Source organism: Protopterus annectens, chromosome 11.part0 (assembly GCF_019279795.1).
Source record: "Protopterus annectens isolate FY-2018-M chromosome 11.part0, PAN1.0, whole genome shotgun sequence".
Classification (NCBI taxonomy): Eukaryota; Metazoa; Chordata; order Ceratodontiformes; family Protopteridae; genus Protopterus; species Protopterus annectens.
The window spans coordinates 555,689,462-555,715,044 of NC_056745.1; the positions used below are offsets into that span (position 1 = coordinate 555,689,462).

General features: G+C 35.0%; 1 protein-coding gene across 1 annotated transcript in view; it reads left to right on the top strand.

Moving 5' to 3' along the window:
• The window catches only part of PTPRQ (protein tyrosine phosphatase receptor type Q), a 4,272,575-nt gene that overhangs the window by 740,765 nt on the left and 3,506,227 nt on the right, over positions 1-25,583 (top strand). The window contains exon 7 of the mRNA XM_044087226.1: positions 15,924-16,052. Within this exon, the coding sequence (XP_043943161.1) occupies positions 15,924-16,052 (129 nt within the window). The remainder of the gene's footprint in view (positions 1-15,923; positions 16,053-25,583) is intronic.

Here is a 25,583-nt window from a genome sequence, read left to right on the forward strand (position 1 = left end):
AGTATTTTTCCTGAATCTGTGGTGTGTCAGTGTGATAACCTTGTCAATGTTTATACTAACTGCTTTCAGTTTCTCTGTGAAAATTCTGTGAGTGAAGCTTCTGAGGAAACTCATGGACACTATGCATGAGACAGCCCACATCCCAGATTGTCTCCCTTAACATTTTGAAGGGAAACTTATTAAAACTTGTGGCAAACATTCATTTTGTCAATAGAGTAAAATATTGTATTCATAGAAATTATTATAAATCATATTGGATAGTTATGCAGATTCTCAGAAAAAAAAGCCATCACACTCACACACACACACACACACATACATAGACACACACACACACACACACACACACACACACACACACACACACACACACACACACACACACACATATATATATATATATATATCTGATCTCACTGAGTTGTGTGTTAGTAGAGCACTATCCTACTTGCTGTCCCTAGAATAAATCTGTCTGCTTTATACAAAATAATGCACAGCAAACACATATTGGTAACCAGATTTTACAATCATGCTAACCTACTGCTTTAAAATATATCACATGACATTTCTTCCAGAATAGAGTTATAAGATTATTTATGTTTGTCAATCAGATGAATTAAATGAGTTATAGTAAAGTATATGTTTGGAACACAAATTTTAACACAGATTATTATGCTGCTGTTAAGTAGATTTTCAAAAACATTTAAATAAATGTTTCATTTTTATGCCTTCTAAAATAAGACATTTACTTACTACAAGAAACTACATCATTTAAACTCATTATAACTGACATATTTTATGAACAGAGTATTTTTCCTGAATCTGTGGTGTGTCAGTGTGATAACCTTGTCAATGTTTATACTAACTGCTTTCAGTTTCTCTGTGAGAATTCTGTGATTTGAAGATTCTGAGGTAACTCAAGGACATTGTGCATAAGACAGCCCACATCCCAGATTGTCTCTCTTAACATTTTGGCGGAAACTTATTAAAACTAGTGACAAACATTCATTTAGCAGTGTAAATGCATCTAAACATGACAGAACCTCCACAATGTATTCCACAGATCATCACAGCCTCTATGCAAGTGAAATTAAACTCAAAATTACCAACAAGCAATACAACTCAGCATTCTTCTCCCAACTCAATTTTCATACAAATCCTATTATTCACTGTGCCCACACAGTCTAAAGCATTTCTATATATTAATAAAGAAAAGAAAAAGAGAGTAGAAAATAAAAGGGAGTGAGGCAGAAATAAAAAATGTAAGAGAAAGCTGTAAGAAGTATATGCAATGGAATGTTACTTACTGTTTATATTAATAGAGTTAAAATAAAACATATTATTTACTCTTATTTAGTTCTGATTATTATTAGTTAAAGCATGACAGATTATTTACAAACAAGCATAAGCAGTATAATCAAGAAAGTATAATTAGAAATAGCATTTGAAGAACTTATAAACTTTTACAAGAAATAAATATGTTATTATTCTATTAATGATATTTTCATTACTGTTCTCTCCCTGCCCTCCCCCACCCTTTACCCACTACATAATCTAAATAGAATGTCATTGTTTAAATAAAGAAAATAATAAAAGAAGAAGGAAAAAAAAAGGTAAAGATAAAAAAATGTATCAAATTACTAACCTTACTTTTTTCAGAAAGAAAAACAAATCGAGTCACAGCCTGCCATTAAATCCTCAGGCATTTTGACTGGTTATGAAACAAAACATTTCTTTGCACAGAGAATAACTTTGATTAAATCTTTTCCAAAATACTTGTGGCTTTCTGGAAATGCAGGAACTATATTCAAAAAGATTAATAATGAACTAAAATGATGAGAGAGAAAAAAAACATATAACAAATCATTTGTTTTTTAGTCTCTTCTTCTTCTCTGAAGTCTTCCAGGAAGCTTCAGTTGCCAATCTCTTTAATGAAGAACTAGCCCATTCCATTTCTTCTATTATATCCAAAATCCTTTTTTCTTTGACAAACAGTAAAGCAGAGTCTAAATCATCGAAGACCTTAGGACCATCAGGAAGGAAGATTTTAAGCTTGGCAGGAAACAGAAGGTATGTTTTAAACTGTGCTTTTTAAGCTCCCTTATTAGTGGCAGAAAAACTTTTCTTTTAGCAATTACCATGGAAGAATAGTCATTGTCAAAACGCACAGTTGTCTCATTAAACTTAACAGGAGCTTTAGCCCAAGCAGATTTAAGAACCATCTCTTTATCAAAGATGATAGAAATCTAACTATAACTGATCTAGGATAGTTTTTGTTAGAGTTAGTATTAGCTATAGATCTATGTGCTCTTTCGATACCAAAAGAGAATGCTTCTGGTAAATCTAAAGTTTTAGGGAGCCATGTTGTTAAAAAGAAGTAATATTGTTACCTTCAATATTTTCTGGCAGTCCAAAAATCCTAATGTTATTGCCTAGATCTATTTTCCAGGTCATCCAGCTTTGTTTGTAAATGTGTATTTTGTTTCAGCAGAAACTCAATGTTGATTTCCTGTTCTTGTATTTTATTTTCCATGTCATTCACAGCTTCTTCTATGCCTGTCATCTGGATCTTCTGTTGTTGCAGGTCCATATGTAACAAGTCTATTTGTTTTGTAGTTTTTCTATGAAAGTGTCTATTTTAGTATCCATTTTATCCATCTTAGCAGTAAGTTGCTGGACTATAATTATCAGAGACTGAAGTTCTTTCTTGATGCTGGAGTCTTGAGAATTTGTCTTACTGGAACTCATTTCAGACTGATAAACTGACAGGAACATTTCCAAAGTAATTTCTGACAGGAATATTATTAAGATTTCCTTTCTTTTTTAGATATAGTTCAAGAACTATATAAAACAAACATATTTAGAAAGAAAATTACTTCAAGAATTAATTTTTTAAGTAATTAATTCCTGTCAATGTAATGAAATTGGTGGAGCTGAAGAAATCTGCTGCTATCCTGTGCTCATCCTTGGCCACGCCCCCCGGTCCAAAACAATTTTGAGAGGTGAGATATGGGGGTGACAGATGAAACACAGGTAGGGAGACAGATGGGAGAGGTTGGTGAGAGAATTTGGAAGATAATTTGCCTGCGAGAATATTAAAAATGTGCCCAGCATTAGAGAAAGAGTTAGCATTAAAGATAAGCTCGGTGCAGAATTCTTGGTTATCTCTGAGTTTCCTGAAGTAGCTTATGAAGGCTTTATGGTTGCCTTTTTAATTTACTGAAACCCAAAGTTAATAGATGGCCTTGCATTTCCCAATAGTAAGTTTGAGGTACTTACTTATGTCTTTTAAATCCCTTTTCTAATTAAGAAATGGACATCTTTAGAGATGACCAGAAGCTTTTAGATTTTTATTATACAGTTTGTTGATGTAGTTCTGCCATAGAGGTTTATTTTTAAACTTGGCATTATGTTTATCAGACTGTTACAGATGCCTCAATACATCTATCTAACAGGGAGTAAACTTCAGAGGAGTAGACAACATCCCCAAGTGCATGTTATACTGTGGATACATATACGCACATATACTTAGCACTTTGGTTGAAACATTCACTATTTCAAATGCTGCCATAAGTGATCAAATAGTGATATGATTACAGAATGTCAGCATTACTTAGTGGAGAGTCATTTTTTTTTTTTTTTAGGTTTGATATTGTGTTTTTTTCACTATAGATAGTACGCTCATACTGACACACACACACACACACACACACACACACACACACACACACACACACACATTTGTGTGTGTGTGTAACAAGACGTGTGTGTGTGTGTGTGTGTGTGTGTGTGTGTGTGTATATATATATATATATATATATATATATATATATATATAGTCTACCTTATTTTGTTGAAGTGCTGTAATATCGAATCCTGTTTTGTCAACGATTAAAATGTCGAAGCCCATTTCATTGAACCACCACAGCTATGAAGATCTTCCCGGGGTAAGTAACCTGTTGTGCAAGATGGTGAACTTTGTCCTTTTCCCAGCTGTAGTGCGATTTGAAATATTGGGATATATGAAGCCGAGTCCTGAAACACTGAATAAAAAGAAGATGGAAGATACAGGATATGCATGAATATCAAAGATCATTCTTCTTTAAACGTATACTTGGCAATTGGAGCTTGCCCCATAAACCCCCCACACCTCCTGAAGTGGAGGTTGAAAAGCTCACACCCCCTGAACGCACATGTACCATCTCTGAGATCACCATACCTTGAACAAAATGGAATAGTCCAAGAACTGGCATTCTTAGACTTAGCATATGTAAGTCCAAGTTTTCAGTTTTTCAGCCTTCACATTCTCTGTATTCCATGTCCAGACATTTTAAATGATTACCATTTATTAGTCAGTTATTAAAGTAAATTGTTTTATTTTGGAATTTAAGCATCATTCTTGGTGAAAGTAGGATGCTGCTGAATGTCTGGGCCTTGGGCTTCTTGGATGACATGAGAGGTGAGTTCAACATTATCTTACTGTATCCTTTCAGGGGAGATGTTCTAAGATTATTCACCCCGACACTGGCAAATATATGGTCAAATCATATCTCAGATAGTGTAGGCACCCAAGGGCCTTAGTAACATAAATAATCCTAGCAACAGAAAGGCAGCTGTCATTTTATCCTTTGCCAAACTGGTGAGCATTGTCTCTGCAGTTACAAATGATAACTACCAACTCAGAAGCTTTTAGGTGTCTTTTTGTTTGGCTGACTCCATGACTTTACTGTGGTCGGCAGAATCTCTTGGTTTGAATAAATGTTTGTTTCCTCAACAAACCTGATTTCAGTTAAGTTCTATAGGCTTAACACTCCTGACATAAATTATATTGTGACATACATATCAAACAATTATCTGAATGAAGAAGCACAAGAAAATCAAAGTACCCATATTTTTGGGGGGACAATCCTCCCACACCCCTCATACACTCCCTTGCTTACATATATTATTTTCATGGTGAAACAATAGTCAGAATAATGAATAACTTCCCTTTTGAAACACACAGTGATTCCTCTAAATGTCCAAAAAGCAAGCTACTAAATACAGCTTCAATTCAATCTATAACAGCCACAAAATAAAGACCCTACAAAGCAGATCACAGTCAAACCTAAAGAACATAAAATTACAAAAATCACATAGATTTATAGGTGCATAAGTACTAGGCTAGCTGCTCTTGTGCACCATTGTCCTCATCCATCCCATGATCAATAATTATATACTACCCCCAGTGAAAATAATTAGGATTATACCATAAATAAATTGAGGGTCCCATCCATGGGATAAAGCGTTTAGGAGCTGCCTCTGTCCTGGGGTAAATTTTCTGTTTGTCATCAATAGATCCAAGTCATACCTCTCAACTGTACAGATTTTCACAGAATGTCCAGATTTTTGCCTCATATTTATGATCCATTTTTCATATAACTGTGTTTGTCTAACAAATCATTGGCAAATCATTGAAGATTTAAGTCAGAAAATAATGACATTTTGAGTTTCAGACTTCATACCCTTCAGTAAATTCATGCTAATGTAAAACCCGTTAATTCTATCTACTTTCTAAGTTTGTAAGAGCAATATTTAAAATTTGTCCCCTCGATGTTTACAGCTTTGTCCAGAGTTCTTGCTCTAACAGGTTGAGAGGTATGATCCAATTTGCACTTGAATATTGACAGGGATGTGCTTTCTTTTACATGGATGTGGAGTCTGTTCCAAAGTAGTGGCAGCATCTGCAAAATATAGCTGTCCTTCCAAACTGTTTTGTTACTGCTGCAGTAGGTTTAGATCCATAGATTGAGTATTTCTGATGCCATTTGACTTACTGATGTGCAGTAGGCCCATCAGTATTGGGTTGGATGATGCCTTGTATACCAAACACAGGTTACCTCTTAGCAGTCTGTAGGATACCAAGTATAGTGACAGGGCTTTCAGTCAGTCCATGTAGGACATGTTGTTTAGGCCTTGTATCCTTTTAGTAAGGTATCTGTGAGTGTAATTCATAATACTTAACCAAATACTAAAATCTAATAAGACATTCCCAAATAAAGCTACCCACAAATCACAAAAATCATTCATCTGACCCTGCTGCAGCAATACAAAATAAAAAGTAAAGAACTTTTGATGCCCAAAAACATCATCTGAATCAGTTGAATGTTATCCAGAATAACAAGAGAACCTAAATCTCATGGAAGTGTAGGACAGCCCTGAGTTATCGTGTATGTTCACATACAGGTTGCATACATTTAGCCTTCATTTAAGTACTTGAGTTCGACAAATAGCTAAGTAGCAGCCTAGTATGATTTAGCATGATTTTTTCCAGCAAACATTGATTATGGGCTGCAGTGTCTACAGTGGACACACAACATTTCAAATCCATTGCTTTTATCCTTGTTCATGTATTTAAAGGTACTTGTTTACTTGCATTTTTTCTTATTTAGATCTGACATATGCAAATATGCAGCTGTCAAAGGACAGCTGTACCCCCCCCCCCCAAAATAAAAGAGCATATCTTCATCCCATAGTGTATTTTCCTCCCGGTGTTGCCACACATTTTTTTTAATTTGTTTACCACGGTAGAGCATTGATCAAACATAAAGTATTACAGAGCTACCTCTCCTCTTCTGGGGCATTTCTGTATTACTCTGAATTTTTTCTGTGAAAACTCATGCTACTGTTTTTTGTGAATTAGTATCCCTGGCTCTTATCTTACACTGACCATCTAAATCTATGACTCTTGTCCTTGGAAAAGCCCACATTAATATAAATATTAATAATCACCACACTGTCATGGATGATGCCAGATCTATCCATGGCAAGAGCAACTTCTCCTCAAGACCAATGTTTGAGTGGATACATTTCACCAGAAGAGGGGTACATATTTCATTCCCCATGGCTGGGTGCAGCTTGTTATTATACACCAGGAAAGGTAAATATTTTGTATCACCCATGGCTAGGGAGTAAATGTTAGTGTTACACATCAACAGGGGATAAATCTTGCATCAGCCACGGCTGGGTGATAATTGTTAGCATTATATACAGGAGTCATTTTTAAAACACTCTATCTTTTTTCTTACCCTTACCCCTGACCTTCAACTCCAACAGTACCCTCTTGACACATCATTTCCTTCCAAAAGTATGATAGTCAGCCAGTTCATTCCCTACTCAAGGTGAGAGTTATATGGTCTGTGTTTTCCCCACCTGGGACAAGAGCCATTCAACTCATTCATTCCCCAGTGGAGGCAATAGTTAGGCACTAGGAGTCCATCATGTTTGTGTGTCCACTACCTGGTCACTAAACTCCCTCCTCATGGTGTATGGTGGTGTACGTTGTACTGCTTCTCAGCCTCCTGGCTCCCTTGTGTTATATAACCATATGGGACAAATGAATGTGTCCTGCATTGCCCAGTTTGGCAGCCAGAGTCAACAGTGTACTGGGTCTAGCTGCCTCTGCCACCTCAAGGATGAGTAATCTAGCATGAGCTGCTTGCTTGCACTTCATGGCCAAGCCTCCCAGCAGCCCCAAGCCACTAATAGCTATATATTTTATTTAAATTAAACTTTATGCAATGGACCTGTTTTGCTTGAGTGATATTTCCACAGATCTTTGGAGGTGGAGATGTCCCTTTTACATATTGCGCATCCACACATCACGACTCTATATAGAGTGACTTCAGGAGCAATACTTCTTGTTACTGGTGTCACATTAAGACATTGTCTGCTGCTTTCTTATTAATGCTCCAATTTTAAGGTTAACGGAAGTCAAAAAGAAAAATGCCCATAGGTTTTACTGCTCTCTCTCTATATATATATATATATATGTATATATATATATATATATATATATATATATATATATGTATGTATATATCCATATATGTGTCTGTGTTTGTGTGTGTGTGTTCGTATCCTGCATTAGGATGGAATCATGTCTGTCTAAGGCTGTTTTCTTTGCCTTTTGCCCATTACTTGTTGGGATAATCTTCAACTGCACAATTACTGTTCCTGGAGGTTATTTTTGGGCTTAAGTAGATGTATTTTTTTCTTTATATTTAGATTTATGAACTTGCTACAAGTGTCGTAATACAGCGAGTTTGAACAGCATTGGTTGGCCGCTAAGTGAATTTTTTGCAGTGATAATTATAGGTTTGTATCACTAAAATGAATCTATTTAGCCAACAAAATGATCCCTGCTGTAGGCTGTTTCTTAGAAGTGTTCTGTAATTTTCTTGCTCTGCACCTAGAATTTTAAGCAGGCAATTCTTTTTTTTCAAAACAGGTTTATTGTTTTAACATATAAGAGAAATATCATAACAATTTTATACAAGTAATTAGAATAGGTATTATTATAATATTCAACAAAACAACTAAAGTATTTACAAAGACATCCACTACAATCAGATCAATTAATTAAACTAAAATACCGTGCTATTGAAATTAGAATTTTTTAACAAATTTTGTAAATTATCCCATACAATATAATATGATGTTTTTCTAGTTGTTCTCATTCTAATTGTGCTTATTTCCATATGGCACATTATATTCATAACATTTTTAAATTCATTGAACGAAGGAGGAGTATCTGAAATCCAGTTTCTAGTTATTATTTTCCTGGCCACTGCTAGGATAGACCATAACAAGGGAAGCTTAATCTTTTTAACACATTGAGGTACAGGTGTGTTGAATAATATAAGAGACTTAGAAATAATGAAATTATCTGTAAAAGAGCCTGCAAAATTCATTAATTGACTTCCAGTATTCTTTCAACTTCATACAGTCATAAAACATATGAGCCCAGTCAGCATTAATTTCTACATTACATCTCTTACATAGATTATCTTTATTATTTATTTTATTCATCATCAAAGGTGTATAAAAGATCTATGTAAAAATTTCCATGTATAAAGTCTCCAGACAATGGAAGATGTAGTTCTATAAGCAGATTCCAATATATATTGTTTATCTTGTTGAGTTGGTGGGTCCCCATTAATAGAGGTGAAATAATTCCAGTATGAATCTACACTGTAAAAGTTTCTTGTCTGATAATTTTATGTATATATGAAAGTTTACCTTTATCAGAAACTTTATGCTGTAAATTTAATATCAAGTAATCAATCAGTTTTGGAATAGATTCTTTAACTGTTATAGACATTAGATCTATTCTATCAATGAGATGTTGTCTAAAGATCTGAACCTCTAACCAGCAAGTTTCTCTTAGATCAAATTCTTGTTTTAAGAAATCTAGATTTTTAACTTTATTATCAGATATCAGCTGATACCAGTACTTTAGATTATTATCTATAGCTAAATGAGCTCCTTCAGAAGTAGATGACATAAGCATACCCTGAGTATACATTATAGGGAATACAATAAAATTCCATTCCCTATACTTAGGGTGCATGAATATAAAGTTACGATAACTAATAATAATATTTAATGGGTAACAAACCATATGTTTAGGTGTAATAGGTGAAGTACAAAATTCCTTTAGCAACCACAACATGGAGTTATTTACAATCATATTTTTATGTGTTAAGGAGATTTTCATGAAGTGCATACTAATTATCTCCCAATAATCTTTCCATTTTGATATATGACTGATCTATTACTAAAGTAATAACTTTTATAATAGAAGAGATAATATATAAATTAAAGTCTGGAAAAGAAATACCCCTTGAGACCAGCTATTAGTATGTTTCTTTAATGCAATCCTAGGTCTATTAGGTGCCCATAAGAAATTTAACATTAGTGTATTCAGTTTCTTGATAATTATTTTTGTAGGTGAAAGTATTATTGATTGTATTAAGTATAAAATCTTGGGGAATATTATCATTTTAATAATTGTAAGTCTCTCCTCCATAGTAAAAACATATTATTCCAGGTATTAAAAGATTTTGTATATTAAGAAAACAGGTATTATAGTTATTATATATAATAGATGTAATATCTTTAGATAGTATTATACCTAAATAAGTTATCTGACCTGAATTGGGTACATATTTAGTAAAATCACTAATGAGAATATTTTTCGTGTATATATAGGTAGTATTTTAGTTTTTCTTCATTGAATATTAAACCAGAAATACTTTTAAAATTCATCATTTTATCAAATAAAGACTGCATAGAAGAATTAGATCCTGCTGATGTAATTAGAACATCATCTGCAAAAGTTGAATTTTTGATGTTGTATTTTCGTCTATTTCAAAACCCTCTATGTCAGTACTGTTTCTAATCAAATTAGCCCAAGGCTCCATTACTAAAGTGAATAATAGTGGAGAAAGTGGACATCCTTGCTTTGTACCTTTAAGAATGGGTATTTTTTGTGAAACATATGTTCCTACCTTAATATAAGCCAGCGTTCCTTTGTATAAATGCTCAATTAAATTTACAAATGCATCAGAGAAGTTTGTGCATTTCAGTAAGGTAAACAGATAGTCCCAACTTACTGAATCAAATGCTGAACCTATATCAAGACTAATAAGTGTTAAATCTTTCTTTTTCATATTTTCAAAATCAATTAATGTTAAAGTTCTTCTTATATTATCAAAAGTATTTCTATTTACAATGAAGCCCGTCTGATCTATATCTATAATGCCGGGGATGATTGTCTTCAATCTATCAGCAAAAATACTCATAAACATTTTATAATCAACATTAAGTAATGAGATGGGTCGATATGAAGAACATCTAGTTGGATCTTTATTAGGTTTTAAAATTGGTGAAATAAATGTATATTGCCAAGATGGGGGGGTTATTAACTCAGTTTGGGCCAAAATAAAAACCTCATGTATTAATGAATATGTAGTTTTAGAAAGGATTTTATATATCTCTGGTATAATACCATCATTACCCGGTGCTTTGTTTGATTTAAGCTTATTTATTTGTGTAATAACTTCTGTATATGAAATACTCTTGTCCAATAGTTTAATCTGTTGTTTATTAAGCTTTTTATTCATGTTTGTGATTATAAACTCCTTTATTTTATCTTTAGGTTCCATGTTAATGTTGTTATGGTTAATCTTGTGAAAGTGATTTCTAAATTCATCCAGTATTTCTGGTATACTAGAAACATTCTTCTTTTCCTTAGAGAAAAGATTTCTTTGATATGGTTTTGTTTATTCAATCTTTTGTTTTATTTTTAAGTCTATGTAAGTATTTGGGGCTTATTGAATAAGACAAAAACTTGTATTTCTCTAAAGTTATTTTAACTTTATGAGTTAAAATTTCTTTGTATTTCTCATTTAGTTTGTTTATTTCTTCAATAACTTTCTTGTCCATAATATTTTTTTTATTATTATGTTTATAAGAGTCTAGTTTACTTTGAATATCTAACAATTCCTTATCCCAAGATTTCCTTTTGTTATTATACCATCTGATACTTTGTCCATATAGATATAATTTTAAGGCATCCCAAACATAGACAATGGAGACTTCAGGAGTATTATTTATGTCTAGAAAATGTTGTACTTCTGAAAGTATATATTCTTTATAGTCTTTTAGCTGAGTTAAGTATGCTGGTATCCTTTTGATCTGAACATTATGAGTATTTTTATCATGAATTCAAAAACAATTGAGTTATGATCAGATATAGGACATGAAATGATTTTGGAATTAATTAAATCTGTTACCATCTGGTTAGAAATAAAGACCCTATCTATTTTTGAATAAGTTTTGTATCTGTTAGAAAAAAGGTGTATGGTAATGATTTTGAATCTATCTGATTATTAATATCATTCAAATGATAAGAATTAGCAAAATCATTTAAATGTTTTGCATTAGATGTAATTCTTCTTTTCCTTATAGTGGTAGTATCACTTTCATGTAGTATACAATTAAAATCACCAGCTAAAATAATATCCCCTATAGAGAATGATATGATCTTATCAATATGATGTTTCACTGTATTAATACCAATTCCAGGTATCCAATATACATTAATTAAAGTGTAAGTCTTCCCATTAATTTGTATTGTAACCATACAAAACATTCCTTTGTCATCCTGATAAGACTTAATGGTTTTAGGAATGGGCATACTTTTATTCCATAAAATAGCCACTCCTCTTTCTTTCTGAGTGTGCTCTGAACTAACCAATACTGTATACTTATTAGTGGCTAGTTTATCAATATCTTTTTTCAAGAGATGGGTTTCTTGCAGGAAGACTAGATTGGCCTTGTGTAAATTAATGTATCTTATTAGGCTTGCCCTTTTACACGGATTATTCAATCCATTAATGTTTAAAGAAATTCCTTTTAAAGATGTCATTTGGCATTTTTAAAACTCAAGAATCTTATGATCGAAATAACAAATAACAAGATAAATAATGTTACATCTCCTCTTTTAGGTGTACCTTTAAATATAGCTGTATTTATTAAATCTCTTATGGGATTTTGTATAGGATTCAATTTTGTTTGTAGTGACAATGAGTGTACAAAATATATTGTGGATGTCAAAACTATATACATATAACAATGAACAAGTGAAAATAATGTAAGGATTAAACCTTGCATCCATCCTGAGTTGAAAACTCCAACTTAGAGTAGTATTTACTACTCAAGTTAACCCCTACCCTAAGCAGCAGTACCTCAGCTACCACCTTATCAATTTAATACTAGTTATATTTAACTGAGGTTAACAGTTTTCAATTCAATTATCTATCAAGACAAAACTACACATTTGGTAAAACAGCATCATATAAACTAAAATAAACTTTTTTTTTTTTTAAAAACTGTTCATACTACTATATAGATCTATGTAATATATAACACTTGTATTCAAATAGCATTCAAATAATCTTGATGTTAGAAATCAAGAGGAGAGAAAATTAGGTTCTAACATTCATTTAAATCAAAAACTTTGGCTAATATGATTCAGACATTACATATATTAAGATGCATCTATTTTCTGTCATGTGAATGCTATTAACAGCTTCCAAAAAAAAATCTTGAATTGTTTGTATATGAGCATTTACTTAAACTCATTATTGTCAATAGAGTAAAATATTGTATTCATAAAAATTATTATAAATCATATTGCATAGTTATGCAAATTCTCAGAAACACTTGCATTATTAAAAAAAAAAAAGCCATCACACACACAGACACACACAAACATACATACACACACACACACACACACACACACACACACATATATATATATATATATATATATATATATATATATATATATATATATATCTGATCTCACTGAGTTATTTCTTTGTTGAGCACTATCCTACTTGCTGTCCCTAGAATAAATCTGCCTGCTTTATAGAAAATAATGCACAGCAAACACATTTTAGTAACCAGATTTTACAATCATGCTAACCTACTGCTTTAAAATATATCACATGACATTTCTTCCAGAATAGAATTATAAAATTGTTTATGCTTGTCAATCAGATGAATTAAATGAATTATAATAAAGTATATGTTTGGAACAGAAGTTTTTAACACAGATTATTATGCTGCTGTTAAGTAGATTTTCAAAAACATTTAAATAAATGTTTCATTTTCTATGCCTTCTAAAATAAGACATTTACTTACTACAAGAAACTACATCATTTCTGGAAATGCAGGAACTATATTCAAAAAGATTAATAATGAACTAAATGATGAGAGAGAAAAAAAACATATAACAAATCATTTGTTTTTTAGTCTCTTCTTCTTCTCTGAAGTCTTCCACGAAGCTTCAGTTGCCAATCTCTTTAATGAAGAACTAGCCCATTCCATTTCTTCTATTTTTATCCAAAATCCTTTTTTCTTTGACAAACAGTAAAGCAGAGTCTAAATCATCGAAAATAGGACCACCAGGAAGGAAGATTTTAAGCTTGGCAGGAAACAGAAGGTATGTTTTAAACTGTGCTTTTTTAAGCTCCCTTATTAGTGGCAGAAAAACTTTTCTTTTAGCTATTACCATGGAAGAATAGTCATTGTCAAAACGCACAGTTGTCTCATTAATCTTAACAGGAGCTTTAGCCCAAGCAGATTTAAGAACCATCTCTTTATCAAAAGATGATAGAAATCTAACTATAACTGATCTAGGATATTTTTTGTTAGAGTTAGCATTAGCTATAGATCTATGTGCTCTTTCGATACCAAAAGAGAATGCTTCTGATAAGTCTAAAGGTTTAGGGAGCCAAGTTGTTAAAAAAGAAGTAATATTGTTACCTTCAATATTTTCTGGCAGTCCAAAAATCCTAATGTTATTGCGCCTAGATCTATTTTCCAGGTCATCCAGCTTTGTTTGTAAATGTGTATTTTGTTTCAGCAGAAACTCAATGTTGATTTCCTCTTCTTGGATTCTATTTTCCATGTCATTCACAGCTTCTTCTATGCCTGTCATCTGGATCTTCTGTTGTTGCAGGTCTGTATGTAACAGGTCTATTTGTTTTGTAGTTTTTTCTATGAAGGTGTCTATTTTAGTATCCATTTTATCCATTTTATCAGTAAGTTGCTGGATTATAATTATCAGAGACTGAAGTTCTTTCTTGATGCTGGAGTCTTGAGAATTTGTCTTACTGGAACTCATTTCAGACTGATAAACTGACAGGAAAATTTCCACAGTGATTTCTGACAGGAATATTGTTAAGATTTCCTTTCTTTTTTAGATATAGTTCAAGAACTATATAAAACAAACGTATTTAGAAAGAAAATTACTTCAAAAATTATTTTTTTAAGTAATTAATTCCTGTTAGTGTAATGAAATTGGTGGAGCTGAAGAAATCTGCTGCTATCCTGTGTTCATCCTTGGCCACGCCCCTCTAAGCAGGCAATTCTGATGGCAAAGATTGTAAACATTCTAAATCTCTGGGGCTTCACATTTCCTATGATATGTAGCGTCATCCACACAAGACTGAGAAGAGAAAGTTGAAATTTTAGGAAACATGATGTTGATTAATAGAGTGACTGAACAGTCCCTACAGGTAGTTAACTTTAATCTTCATAAAAAAAAAAAAAAAAACAATGTAGTTTATGCACTGTACTCTACTGAAGAAAAAGGCCTCATTTACTCATTACATTGCATTTGAAAGATGATAGAGGACATAAACCAGTGTCACTGGAAAAATGTTGACACTCTGTCTTTATATTGGTGAAGCAACCAATAAATCTGAGTGCTGCCAGTCTATGTGAATAGAAACAACAAAATGAAGGGGTGAGTACATTTTCATAAAGAGAAAGCTTTTTCTCAGCACAATATATGTTATCTCCCCAAATAATGCTGCTTTGTGTAGTACAAAGGATTAAAAATAACTTGCAGTACTGCAAGGACATCAGAACATTAACTTTTATTTTTTTCTTACCCCCACTGCCTCAGTCATCAGCTCCCTCCATGGCCATTTGGGCCATTCATTCCTAATCATCAAGGCAAGGGTTGGTTGGGAGGGTCTGTCATTTAAACAGCCATCATAAGTGCTTCAAGCTTTTTATCTCTTTTGGTTTCCCATATCCCAAAAACATGTGCCTGGCATGGGGGAAGGCATGCAATGGGATGCCCTTCACTGCTTCCCTTTCCTGCCTGGATCCTCCAGACCCAGGGCTGCTAGCCAAACCCTAGTCACCTGGGACACAGTCAGAAATGTGTTCCCTGTGCGCAGAGCTCAGCTTCTTTCTCTCTTTTCTAATTATAGAGGTTCTTTAACTAAACACTCTATTCCCTTACAGTCTTGATGTTTTAAGTCTGAACATCAGACTCCAGCCTTGAAAGAAGAAGACAGTAATGAAAATGCAGTTAGATTTGAACATGATTTGTTTTCTTTTTGTAGTATAGCCTGGATTCCCACAAGTACATAGCTGCATTTACATTGCACAGTATTTTTTATTGTAAAATATTGCTATTCTCAGTTTAGTGACAATTGATTTTATTGTTTCTCATAATGGTTGCACTAATGTTGCACTTCTACATTTTAAATGAATTGTACATCTAATTTTAGCTCCGCAAGATCCACCTAGGAACATTTTAGTGGCCAACATCACAACCAAATCATTTTTACTCACTTGGGAATCACCAGCTATTTTAACAGGAAGATTCACTTATAAAATTGAATTATATGGACCTGGAGGTATGTATAATACATTTATTTTTGATTTGTTAAATATTGTTCAGTTTCTTATTTCAGAATAGTAATAATACAACCTATTAATGATTTTAACCTTTGTGATTTATTTGATATCAAATGTGTGAACTCACTGTTTCTATTATATTTTTTCAAGGATGAAAGAATGTGTATTGTAATTTTTCTACATTAAAACAAAGCAGTTATTAGTTACCTTTAGGAGTTTTCAGTCTTTACCTAAATACTTTTGAAAAAAATATATTAAAATGTTTACTTTGACATTGAAATTAGTTGCATTTATCAGTTATACAATAGGGCATTAACAAATAAAATGTCCTTTTGTTGTTTTATAACAGCAGGTACTGAACGGACTTCACGCTTCCTTGCTGATAGTTGGTCATTTTTTTCTTATTTTTCTTTTTCCTTGCAAAAGACTAAAATGTTGCAGTGCCTCTGAGAAATTATTTTTTGGCAATTCTTTATTGAAACATTCTAAACACACAATTATTGTTCCGCTTTTTTCTGTACTTCCTCTATTAATCATCTGCTCCTTCCCAAATGCAAAACTGACCATTTGTACCCACAGGGGTGAGCGTCCTTCAGTAAATCAGCTCATTTTTTCCATTCAGAGTGAGAGTCAAGCAGCAAGAGTGTTGGCATCTTCTGTGCAGGGGGTTGCAGTTTTCTACTTGTAACCCCAATGTTTCCCTGCATATCACAGCACACACTGAAGGGAGATATTCCCCTGCATATTACAGCACACACTGAAGGGAGATATTCCCCTGCATATCACAGCACAAACTGAAGGGAGATATTCCCCTGCATATCACAGCACACACTGAAGGGAGATATTCCCCTGCATATCACAGCACACACTGAAGGGAGATATTCCCCTGCATATCACAGCACACACTGAAGGGAGATATTCCCCTGCATATCACAGCACACACTGAAGGGAGATATTCCCCTGCATATCACAGCACACACTGAAGGGAGATATTCTCCTGCATATCACAGCACACACTGAAGGGAGATATTCCCCTGCATATCACAGCACACACTGAAGGGAGATATTCCCCTGCATATCACAGCACACACTGAAGGGAGATATTCCCCTGCATGTCACAGCACACACTGAAGGGAGATATTCCCTGCATATCACAGCACACACTGAAGGGAGATATTCCCCTGCATATCACAGCACACACTGAAGGGACATATGTAGTGGGCCTTAGTGAGGGATGTCACCAATTCTTTGAGTGAGTTTAACCTTCAGAAAGCCTTTGCATGTTGTCTGGCCTCCACAGAGGAATCTGATGTGGATCGTGCTACTTGGGCATGTCCGTCATTCCCAGAGAGTGCTAAGCAAACATTACATTATTTGTCTGACAGTTTGCCGCATCCCCCAGCTCCTAGGCTGCTAACTGAGCCAGAGTCATCTGTCTTCATGGTCATGGATCTATGCTGGGAGATTGGGGGGGGGGTAAACTGTCTCCCTACATTTGCTCTTTGTTGTTGTTAATATGCATATGATTTTGCCAACCATATTTTTAAGAATATGTTTATGGAAAAAAATTACCAATAAAGGGTTTTACAAAATTGTTTTGAACACTAAGGCATAGCTTGTGACATGAACATATTTTCTTGGACTGAGATTTACCACGATAAGAAATGCACTATGTTAAAAATAAATAAATAAATAAATAAAATAAAAGAATCAAGAATAACAGCAAGAAGCTATGCAAAGCAGCATGGGGTCAGACATGTCTCCAAGAACTGGCAAACAGACTCATAGTGGTAGGTACTGTAGGGAGGGCTTTAAATTGGCTAGAGTCACAAGGAACAGCAGAGAGGTGTGGAAGAACCAAGTAATTAGTAACGTGAAATGGAAACTTGCAAAAAATAATGTGTTTTAACTCACAAATTAGACAAATAAGGGCTGAGTCAATCAACCCCTGTACCACAAGAACTATAGCACACAACTAACAGTCTAATAATAATAATAATAATAATAATAATAATAATAATAATAATAAAACCCATTTGTTAACCAGGTAGAAGCACTGGATCCACAGTCCCTTTTCAGAGGTGACTCAGGAGAAATATCTGGTTAAGTGATCTGGCCAAGGTCACACTATAGGCAAATGAGGGCTGAAGATATCAAAACCTGCACCACAGAAACTACAATTCACAACCTTTACACTGTGCACTGACTGCTAGACTGTTAATAATACTAAACTGTTAACTAAGTAGGCCCAATGGACACAATCCCTTTTCAGGGGCAACCCAGGAGCAACGTCTGATTAAGTGCCTTGTCCAAGGTCACATATCAGGCAAATGAAAGCTGAGGAAATCAAACCCTGTACCAGAGGAATTCCAGCTCACAGCCTTAGCTCTCTGTGCCATCTGCCAGCCCTTAGAGACAGCACTACTGTGAGTGACCACATGAGTTGTAGGCATGAGAGCAAACTTGCCACAAATAAGAAGCAATCATCCCTGAAGTAACAAGCAAAATAGGAAGGGCTTTAAGTAGCTTTCACCATAATGTAGGCCAGAAAATGTCTTTCAAAAACAATTTTCTAGCACAGCTGTGAGTTTTATTGGTGAAATAATACAGTGCTTTTAAGTGCTAGGAACATCTAGAAGGGTGTTACAGGAAAATCTCACAGGGCATGGACAAGCATTCTTGAAAATGTAGCATACTACAACATCAAAATCAATTCACTGTAATGTAGGATTGTACTGTAGGCAGAAAAAAAAACAGGAATAGGTTGAAGATGAATCTCAAAAATAAGGGTTTGAAATAGGCAAGTGCATAGGGTAAGGAAAGATGAAACTAGATAAAAGGAAACTATTGAGAAATGAGACCAAGTAGCAGATTGTGTAGGTGGAATAGAAGAAAAAGTTAACTATAGATTGGAAGAAATACCTGGATGGTGTGGGACATACCTCTCAGCTGTACAATTTTTTGCAGAATGTCCAGATTTTTGGCTCATATTTTTGGTCTATTCCCGATAAAATGTGTAGTTTTCTGGCAAATGGCTGGGTTGATCTATGAATTTAAGTCACAAAATAATGACAGTCATTTCAGTTTCAGACTTCAAATCCTTCAGAAAAATGTATGTTAAAACAAGTCCAGTTACTCTAGCACCTTTCTAAGTTTATAACAGCAATATTTAAAATATCTCCCTATTTTTGGGGCTTTGTCCCAACATTTTGTCAGGCTTTGTCCAGATTTCTTGCACCAAGAGGTTGAGAGGTATGGTGTGGGAGGAATACTAGAAGGGGATCAGGTGTGTAGGCTGGTAGGGTGGCTGTGAAAACTGCAGTGTGTTAGACGCTATGGTAGCATACGTGAAGCTGTAGAGTCCACAGAAACAGGTTTGGAACAGAGTAGAAGGATTGAGGAGGTAGTTAGTCCATGAAGGAGGGAGACAATGCAGGGTGGGGGGGTATGAAGCAGAAAGGAGATGATCAGAAAGTGAAATAATAAAGAATAGAGACAAATGAAGTAAAAAGCTAAGGAGGGGACCTGGGTTTAGGAGTGAAGGAGAGATACTAGAGAAAAGTAGAGAATTTGAGTTTGAAAGGAGAAGATGGAGAAATGAATGAGAAAGATGACCTGCATTCAGGCTGGGAATGTAGATAGAAAGGATGAGGCCAAAACATGGGTTCCAGTAATGGCATTACGAAGGTGAAAGGGGACTGACTCAGGGAATAAAGGTTAAGAGAATAAGGAGCTGGGATGCGTAAGGGAGACAACTCATGTGGTAACAGAAGGATGTATGAGATAGTTAGAGGATTTGAGGGTACACAAACAGACAAATATCAATTGAGACATTACAAACAGACTGTATGGAGGGAGCAAGTGGGAATGAGGAGCATTTAGGGAAAAAGATAGCAAAATAAATAATAGCATCAACAGGAATAGAAAAGCAGTAGACGAATGGGATAAGGAAACCAGACAAAAAATAAGAAAACAAGCAACAGTTAGAAAGAGGAGTAGGGTAAAAGTAGTATCAGGTTATGGAAACTGCAGGTAGGGTAACTGTAAACATGTCATGGAAACTGCAGGTAGGGTAACTGTAAACGTGTCATGGAAACTGCAGGTAGGGTAACTGTAAACATGTCATGGAAACTGCAGGTAGGGTAACCGTAAACATGTCATGGAAACTGCAGGTAGGGTAACCGTAAACATGTCATGGAAACTGCAGGTAGGGTAACCGTAAACATGTCATGGAAACTGCAGGTAGGGTAACTGTAAACATGTCATGGAAACTGCAGGTAGGGTAACTGTAAACGTGTCATGGAAACTGCAGGTAGGGTAACTGTAAACATGTCATGGAAACTGCAGGTAGGGTAACTGTAAACATGTCATGGAAACTGCAGGTAGGGTAACCGTAAACATGTCATGGAAACTGCAGGTAGGGTAACCGTAAACAAGTCATGGAAACTGCAGGCAGGGTAACTGTAAACATGTCATGGAAACTGCAGGTAGGGTAACTGTAAACGTGTCATGGAAACTGCAGGTAGGGTAACTGTAAAAATGTCATGGAAACTGCAGGACTGGAGGTAGGCTAACTGTAAACATGTCATAAGGAATATTGGTAGAACAGAATATGACAGGCAGAGAAGGGGGTGGAAGAGCCTGGCTGGTATGGAGACAGTCCATTTGTTGTCACTAGCGAGGGCAAGTATTGTCACAAGGTTAGGGTGTGCCACACCTCCAGGTCCAAATGGTTGCTCATGGTCAGTCAAAAGGGATTAGTGAAAAGGCATCACAGAAAGCCGAAAATAGCTATGAGGTAAGCTGCACTGTACCATTTTTAGAAATGCACTCTGTCTAAAGGTCCAGCAGTGTAAGTAAGGGAAAAATTCATCAGTACAATAACTGGATGCAGGAAAACAGACAACACAAGAACGTCGTATAGTTGTGGGCATGGAAGGGTCTAGCATTATAAGAGGCTTCATTTCAACCCTCACTAGAATGCAATATTGGAAGAGATGTGTGTGACTGTGTGTGTGTGTGTGTGTGTGTGTGTGTGTGTGTGTGTGTGTGTGTGCGTGCATGCGTGCATGTGTGTGTGTGTGTGTGTGTGTGTGTGTGTGTGTGTGTGTGTGTGTGTGTGTGTGTGTGTGTGTGTGCGTGTTTACATGCACCCACGTACATGTGTGTACTGCATGCATACATAATAATGAAATAAAAAGAAAGGCAAGCTGGAATGCAATAATACAGATGAATTTGTTTCACTTGATTGTGCAAACAACAGAGATGTAACCATGATTGTGCAAACAACAGAGATGTAACCAGTCAGAAACTGATCATTCATTTGGTGAGGGGATGAAATCTGTATATAAAAACAGCTGATCATTGATCGGGCATGCCAAGGACAATATGGCATAAGCTACTGTACTGTTGGTTTTGAGAAATAACTTGAAATACTTGATTGCTTCCAGAATTTCCAAATGTACCCATCAGAAGGTAGATGAAATAAAGAGCATTGGCAGGACACCGGATAAGCCTGGAAGCAATACGTCTTGCAGTTGGTAAAGCAACAATGCTTAAAAACTATCAGAGAAGGGGACTGTAGTTATCAAATAACACATGCTGTCCCTGGCAGGAGACCAAATAATGATCACATTCAAATTTTCTTGTGTATGTGAAAGCAATGGACCATTTATAGTAATTTGACCATTGTTAAGTAATCAAAAATCTTGGTTTGCCAGAGGCATGTGTATGTGTGTGCGTGTGTTTGTATGCACATGCATAAAAGAGAAAGAAAGGCAATGAATAATAAAGTAATATGGCCATATTGCCATATTTATTTCACTTGTTTGTTGTTGTTGTCTTTCGGCTTTTCCCGGTTAGGGGTCGCCACAGCGGAACTCCGGTCTGCTAATGATTGGCAGTAGATTTTCACGGTGCCGAGTTGCCAGCTCCACGCCCAACCTTCAACGAAGGCACGTCCATTAATGTATGTCTTTCAGAACGCCACTCGACCCGCGGGGAGGACATGCAGACTCCACACAGAAGGCACTCCCCGCACACTAGCTGAGAATCGAACGGGAGAACCTCTTGCTGTGAGGCAACAACGCTACCGCTGCACCACCACGGAATTATTTATTTCATTTGTTTGTAAATAACTGAAATACACCCAGTCAAAAATTGACTATTCTTTTGAGGTTAAAATCTGTGTATAAAACAGTTATTCATTGATAAGGCATACCAAGGGCAATCAGTTAGTCACAGTCAAATATAAGAAATGTACCCCATCAGAAAGTAGGGAGGGAGGCGGTTTATATGTGAAAATTGGCCAATCATTTCAGTCACTTGCTCACAGCTAAATGTCTGATGATCTAACTTGTCAGAGGTAATCTGTGGTTGTATGTAATAAAGTGAAGTGCATTACCAGTGGAGAATTTTCTTTCACTTGATTCTGGTCAAACATCAAAGGTGTATCCAGTCAGAAGTGTCTATTTCTGGAGGATAGAGTAGTGTTTATGAAACTGACAGCTCATCAGTCTGGCTTTACTGGAGAGATACAAATATATGTGTGGAATTGGAATCTGTTTTTGGAAACATCATCACTGCTTTCATTTTTTGTCAAATGTATGTTATTTCTTCACAGCCACAAGAGGTTATCCTGCAGAGGCTAGATATTTTACTGGGAAGGCCTGTGTATGAAGGGAGTTGAAACTAAGCTTTTGCAGTACTCCATGAAAGAAATGATGACATAACCAGTATTTTGGCTTTTAGAAAAGTTATTTTATTATAATGATTTTATAGCATTCTTAGTATAAATGTCATTAGATTCAGTCAATTAAAAAAGTGACATCTTCATTTTTTCCACTTGGATTAAACACATAATGCATAACACATATCATTATATTCTGTTGTTGAAACACCAGAACACTGTTCGTTGTACCTACAAGTGATAGTTTCAAGGATTTGGAATGTTCAGACAAAAAAAAAAAAAAAAAAAAAAAGAAAACAAACATAAAATGTAGAAATTAGAAATTCAGGATTCACCTGCTGCATTATTTTTGCACCTAACAGCACAGCTTTAGGTACAGCTTGGAATAAATATCCATATTTGTTGTCCACAAATTACAGTAAAAATGTTACAGGTACAGCTTTACATTGATTAGTACAACCATTTCAACTACAAAGATGTCAGAATGGGCCAGGCTGCCAAACACCTTTGCATTTTGCTTTTATAAATGGAGGAATTTGACTATTTCTGGGAGGGAAAAGTGATGTGGGCCAAGTAAAAATTAAAGATCCTTCTCTAGAACACGGGCCTTTTCTGTCATTGGAAAGATGAAACCACCAAAATCTTCTTACAAGCTATGATTATGACTGACTGACTGTGTCAAATTGACCATTAAGCTGTATTGAGTACTTAAGGGCAGAATGCCAATCATAGGTGAATTTTGGACCTGAATGTCTAAGTAAATTTCCTTGAATGCTTTATTAAGAGAGATAAAAAGGAGACTATAGTTCTAGTCTGGTCTTTTATTCAGGTACCAAATCTAGTGCTTAAAGGTATTCTGATGTCATAGACTGGAGTGCTGCATTTAAGCAATAACCCACGGCTGGGTGTGGGTAATGCTGGATTTACCCACGGTTGGTGTGATTTGGTTATGTGGGCGAAGCCCAAGTGACCAAACAAAGCCAACCGTGGGTAAATCCATCACTGCCCACACCCAGCCATGGGTTACTGCTATAATACATTTACATTATTTAAGAAAACAAATACTTACTTTTCTTAAATAATGTCTTTGTATAATGCCTCTGTGCTGCCCTTGTGTTACAACTCTTATGCAGTACATCTGTGCTGTGCAAAGGTAGCAATGGAGAAAGGAAGACCTCTGTTTTTTTTTTTTTTTTTTTTTTTTTTTTTAATTTATTGGGAAGAAAAGAAAGAAACCAAGAGACTTTTTATGTTCTGGAGAGTCGGGACAGACAAAATAAAAGGTTAATCAGGTAAGTTTCTTTAGTTTTGGAGAACGTACCTGATTATCTTATTTTTGTCTGCGCTGTCTCCCTCATTCATTTCAGGTCTTCCATTTTCTTTTTTTTTGATTTTAAAAAAAGAAAAGTAAAAAAAATATTACGAGATATACTAATGGGAAAAAGTCCAGGTGACCGGACATTTTCCCATTGGTATATTCTCAGATTTGCAATGGGCACGCTGGTTGGTCTGGCCAATCAGCATGCTCGTTTTTGAATATTAATGGGTAGTCTTTGTATCATATAATTTGTTTCCATTTTGGGTTATATGTGTGACTTCTTTTCATGCTGGGCATTCAGTCCATTTCCAGAATTTATCTGTGATGAGTTGGAATCATATCAAAGTTAAATGTTTGTATATACTTACCAGAATAATGGCCTCTCGTGAATGGAAAGCTGCCAACACCAAAATTCCCCATACTAACCATGGGAATGTGTCTCATCTAGTAGCAGCACTAAGATGCATTTAATACTGGAATGAAACTTTTAACGTTTTTTAACAACCATTTCAGGGGGATTGAGATATATGGTTTGTTATATGTAGGTTGTATGTCTTCCACTATTACTGAAAGAAAATGAATGTACTGAGGTTTAGAATCCCCAAACTGCATTTGCAGAAAAAAAAATCCTGAAAAGCACTTTGTGTGCTTTTTTTTTCCCTGTGGGGAGTAAGCCTCCCCTGCACTATCCAAACTTATATATACAAATTCCACAATTGCACAGTTGTACCAACTCAAAGAAGGGGGAAATTCCCCCAAAAAGGGTGTTGCTGCTGGCAGAAGTCACTGACATTGTTACATTTTTAATACGAGAGAATATTTTTACAAGTTTTAGAGGGGGTAATATAATTAATATTACTGAAAGACAAGAAAGCAAATGGATTTTACATTTTAGAGCTTTTTTCCTCTCAGCCTTAATGAAACATTTTCACTGAAACCGGAGTTAAAATTCTTACGTAGTTGTATTAAATAATGTGTATTTTAAGTTAGTACTGTTTCTTTAAGCTGATTGGTTTTAATTAGAATGTTGCAATTATTGGGATGCATATATAAAGCCAAGTGATATTTTGTTGGATAGCTATTTTTCAAGCCTGATGAAGCAGTTTTAACTGTGAGTGTTTTACTTGTGAATACACAGTGATTATTTATGATACATACAGTCTTTCGTGGCTCTGATTCCTCCCTAAATCTAATGATAAAGCACCCACATTTTTATGGTATATAACTTCTTAGACATGTCAAAACAACAGAATATTTCTCTTTTAATGTGTGTATCTTGTTTCTACTCCTTTGCACACGTTGTTTTAATGTTTTAGCATTTGATAAGTGTAACACATTGTCATCTGATGTGGACACTATACATCAGACACTATTTAGCATGGGTCAGCACTGGACTGCAGAGCTCATTTATGATTTTTGCTTATAAAAGCTCCCTTTGCTTATAAAATACATATCATTAAAGAATCAGGTGCATGCTGTTGAACTATACTTTTAAGTAGTTTTTCACCTTCGTCATATACAGTG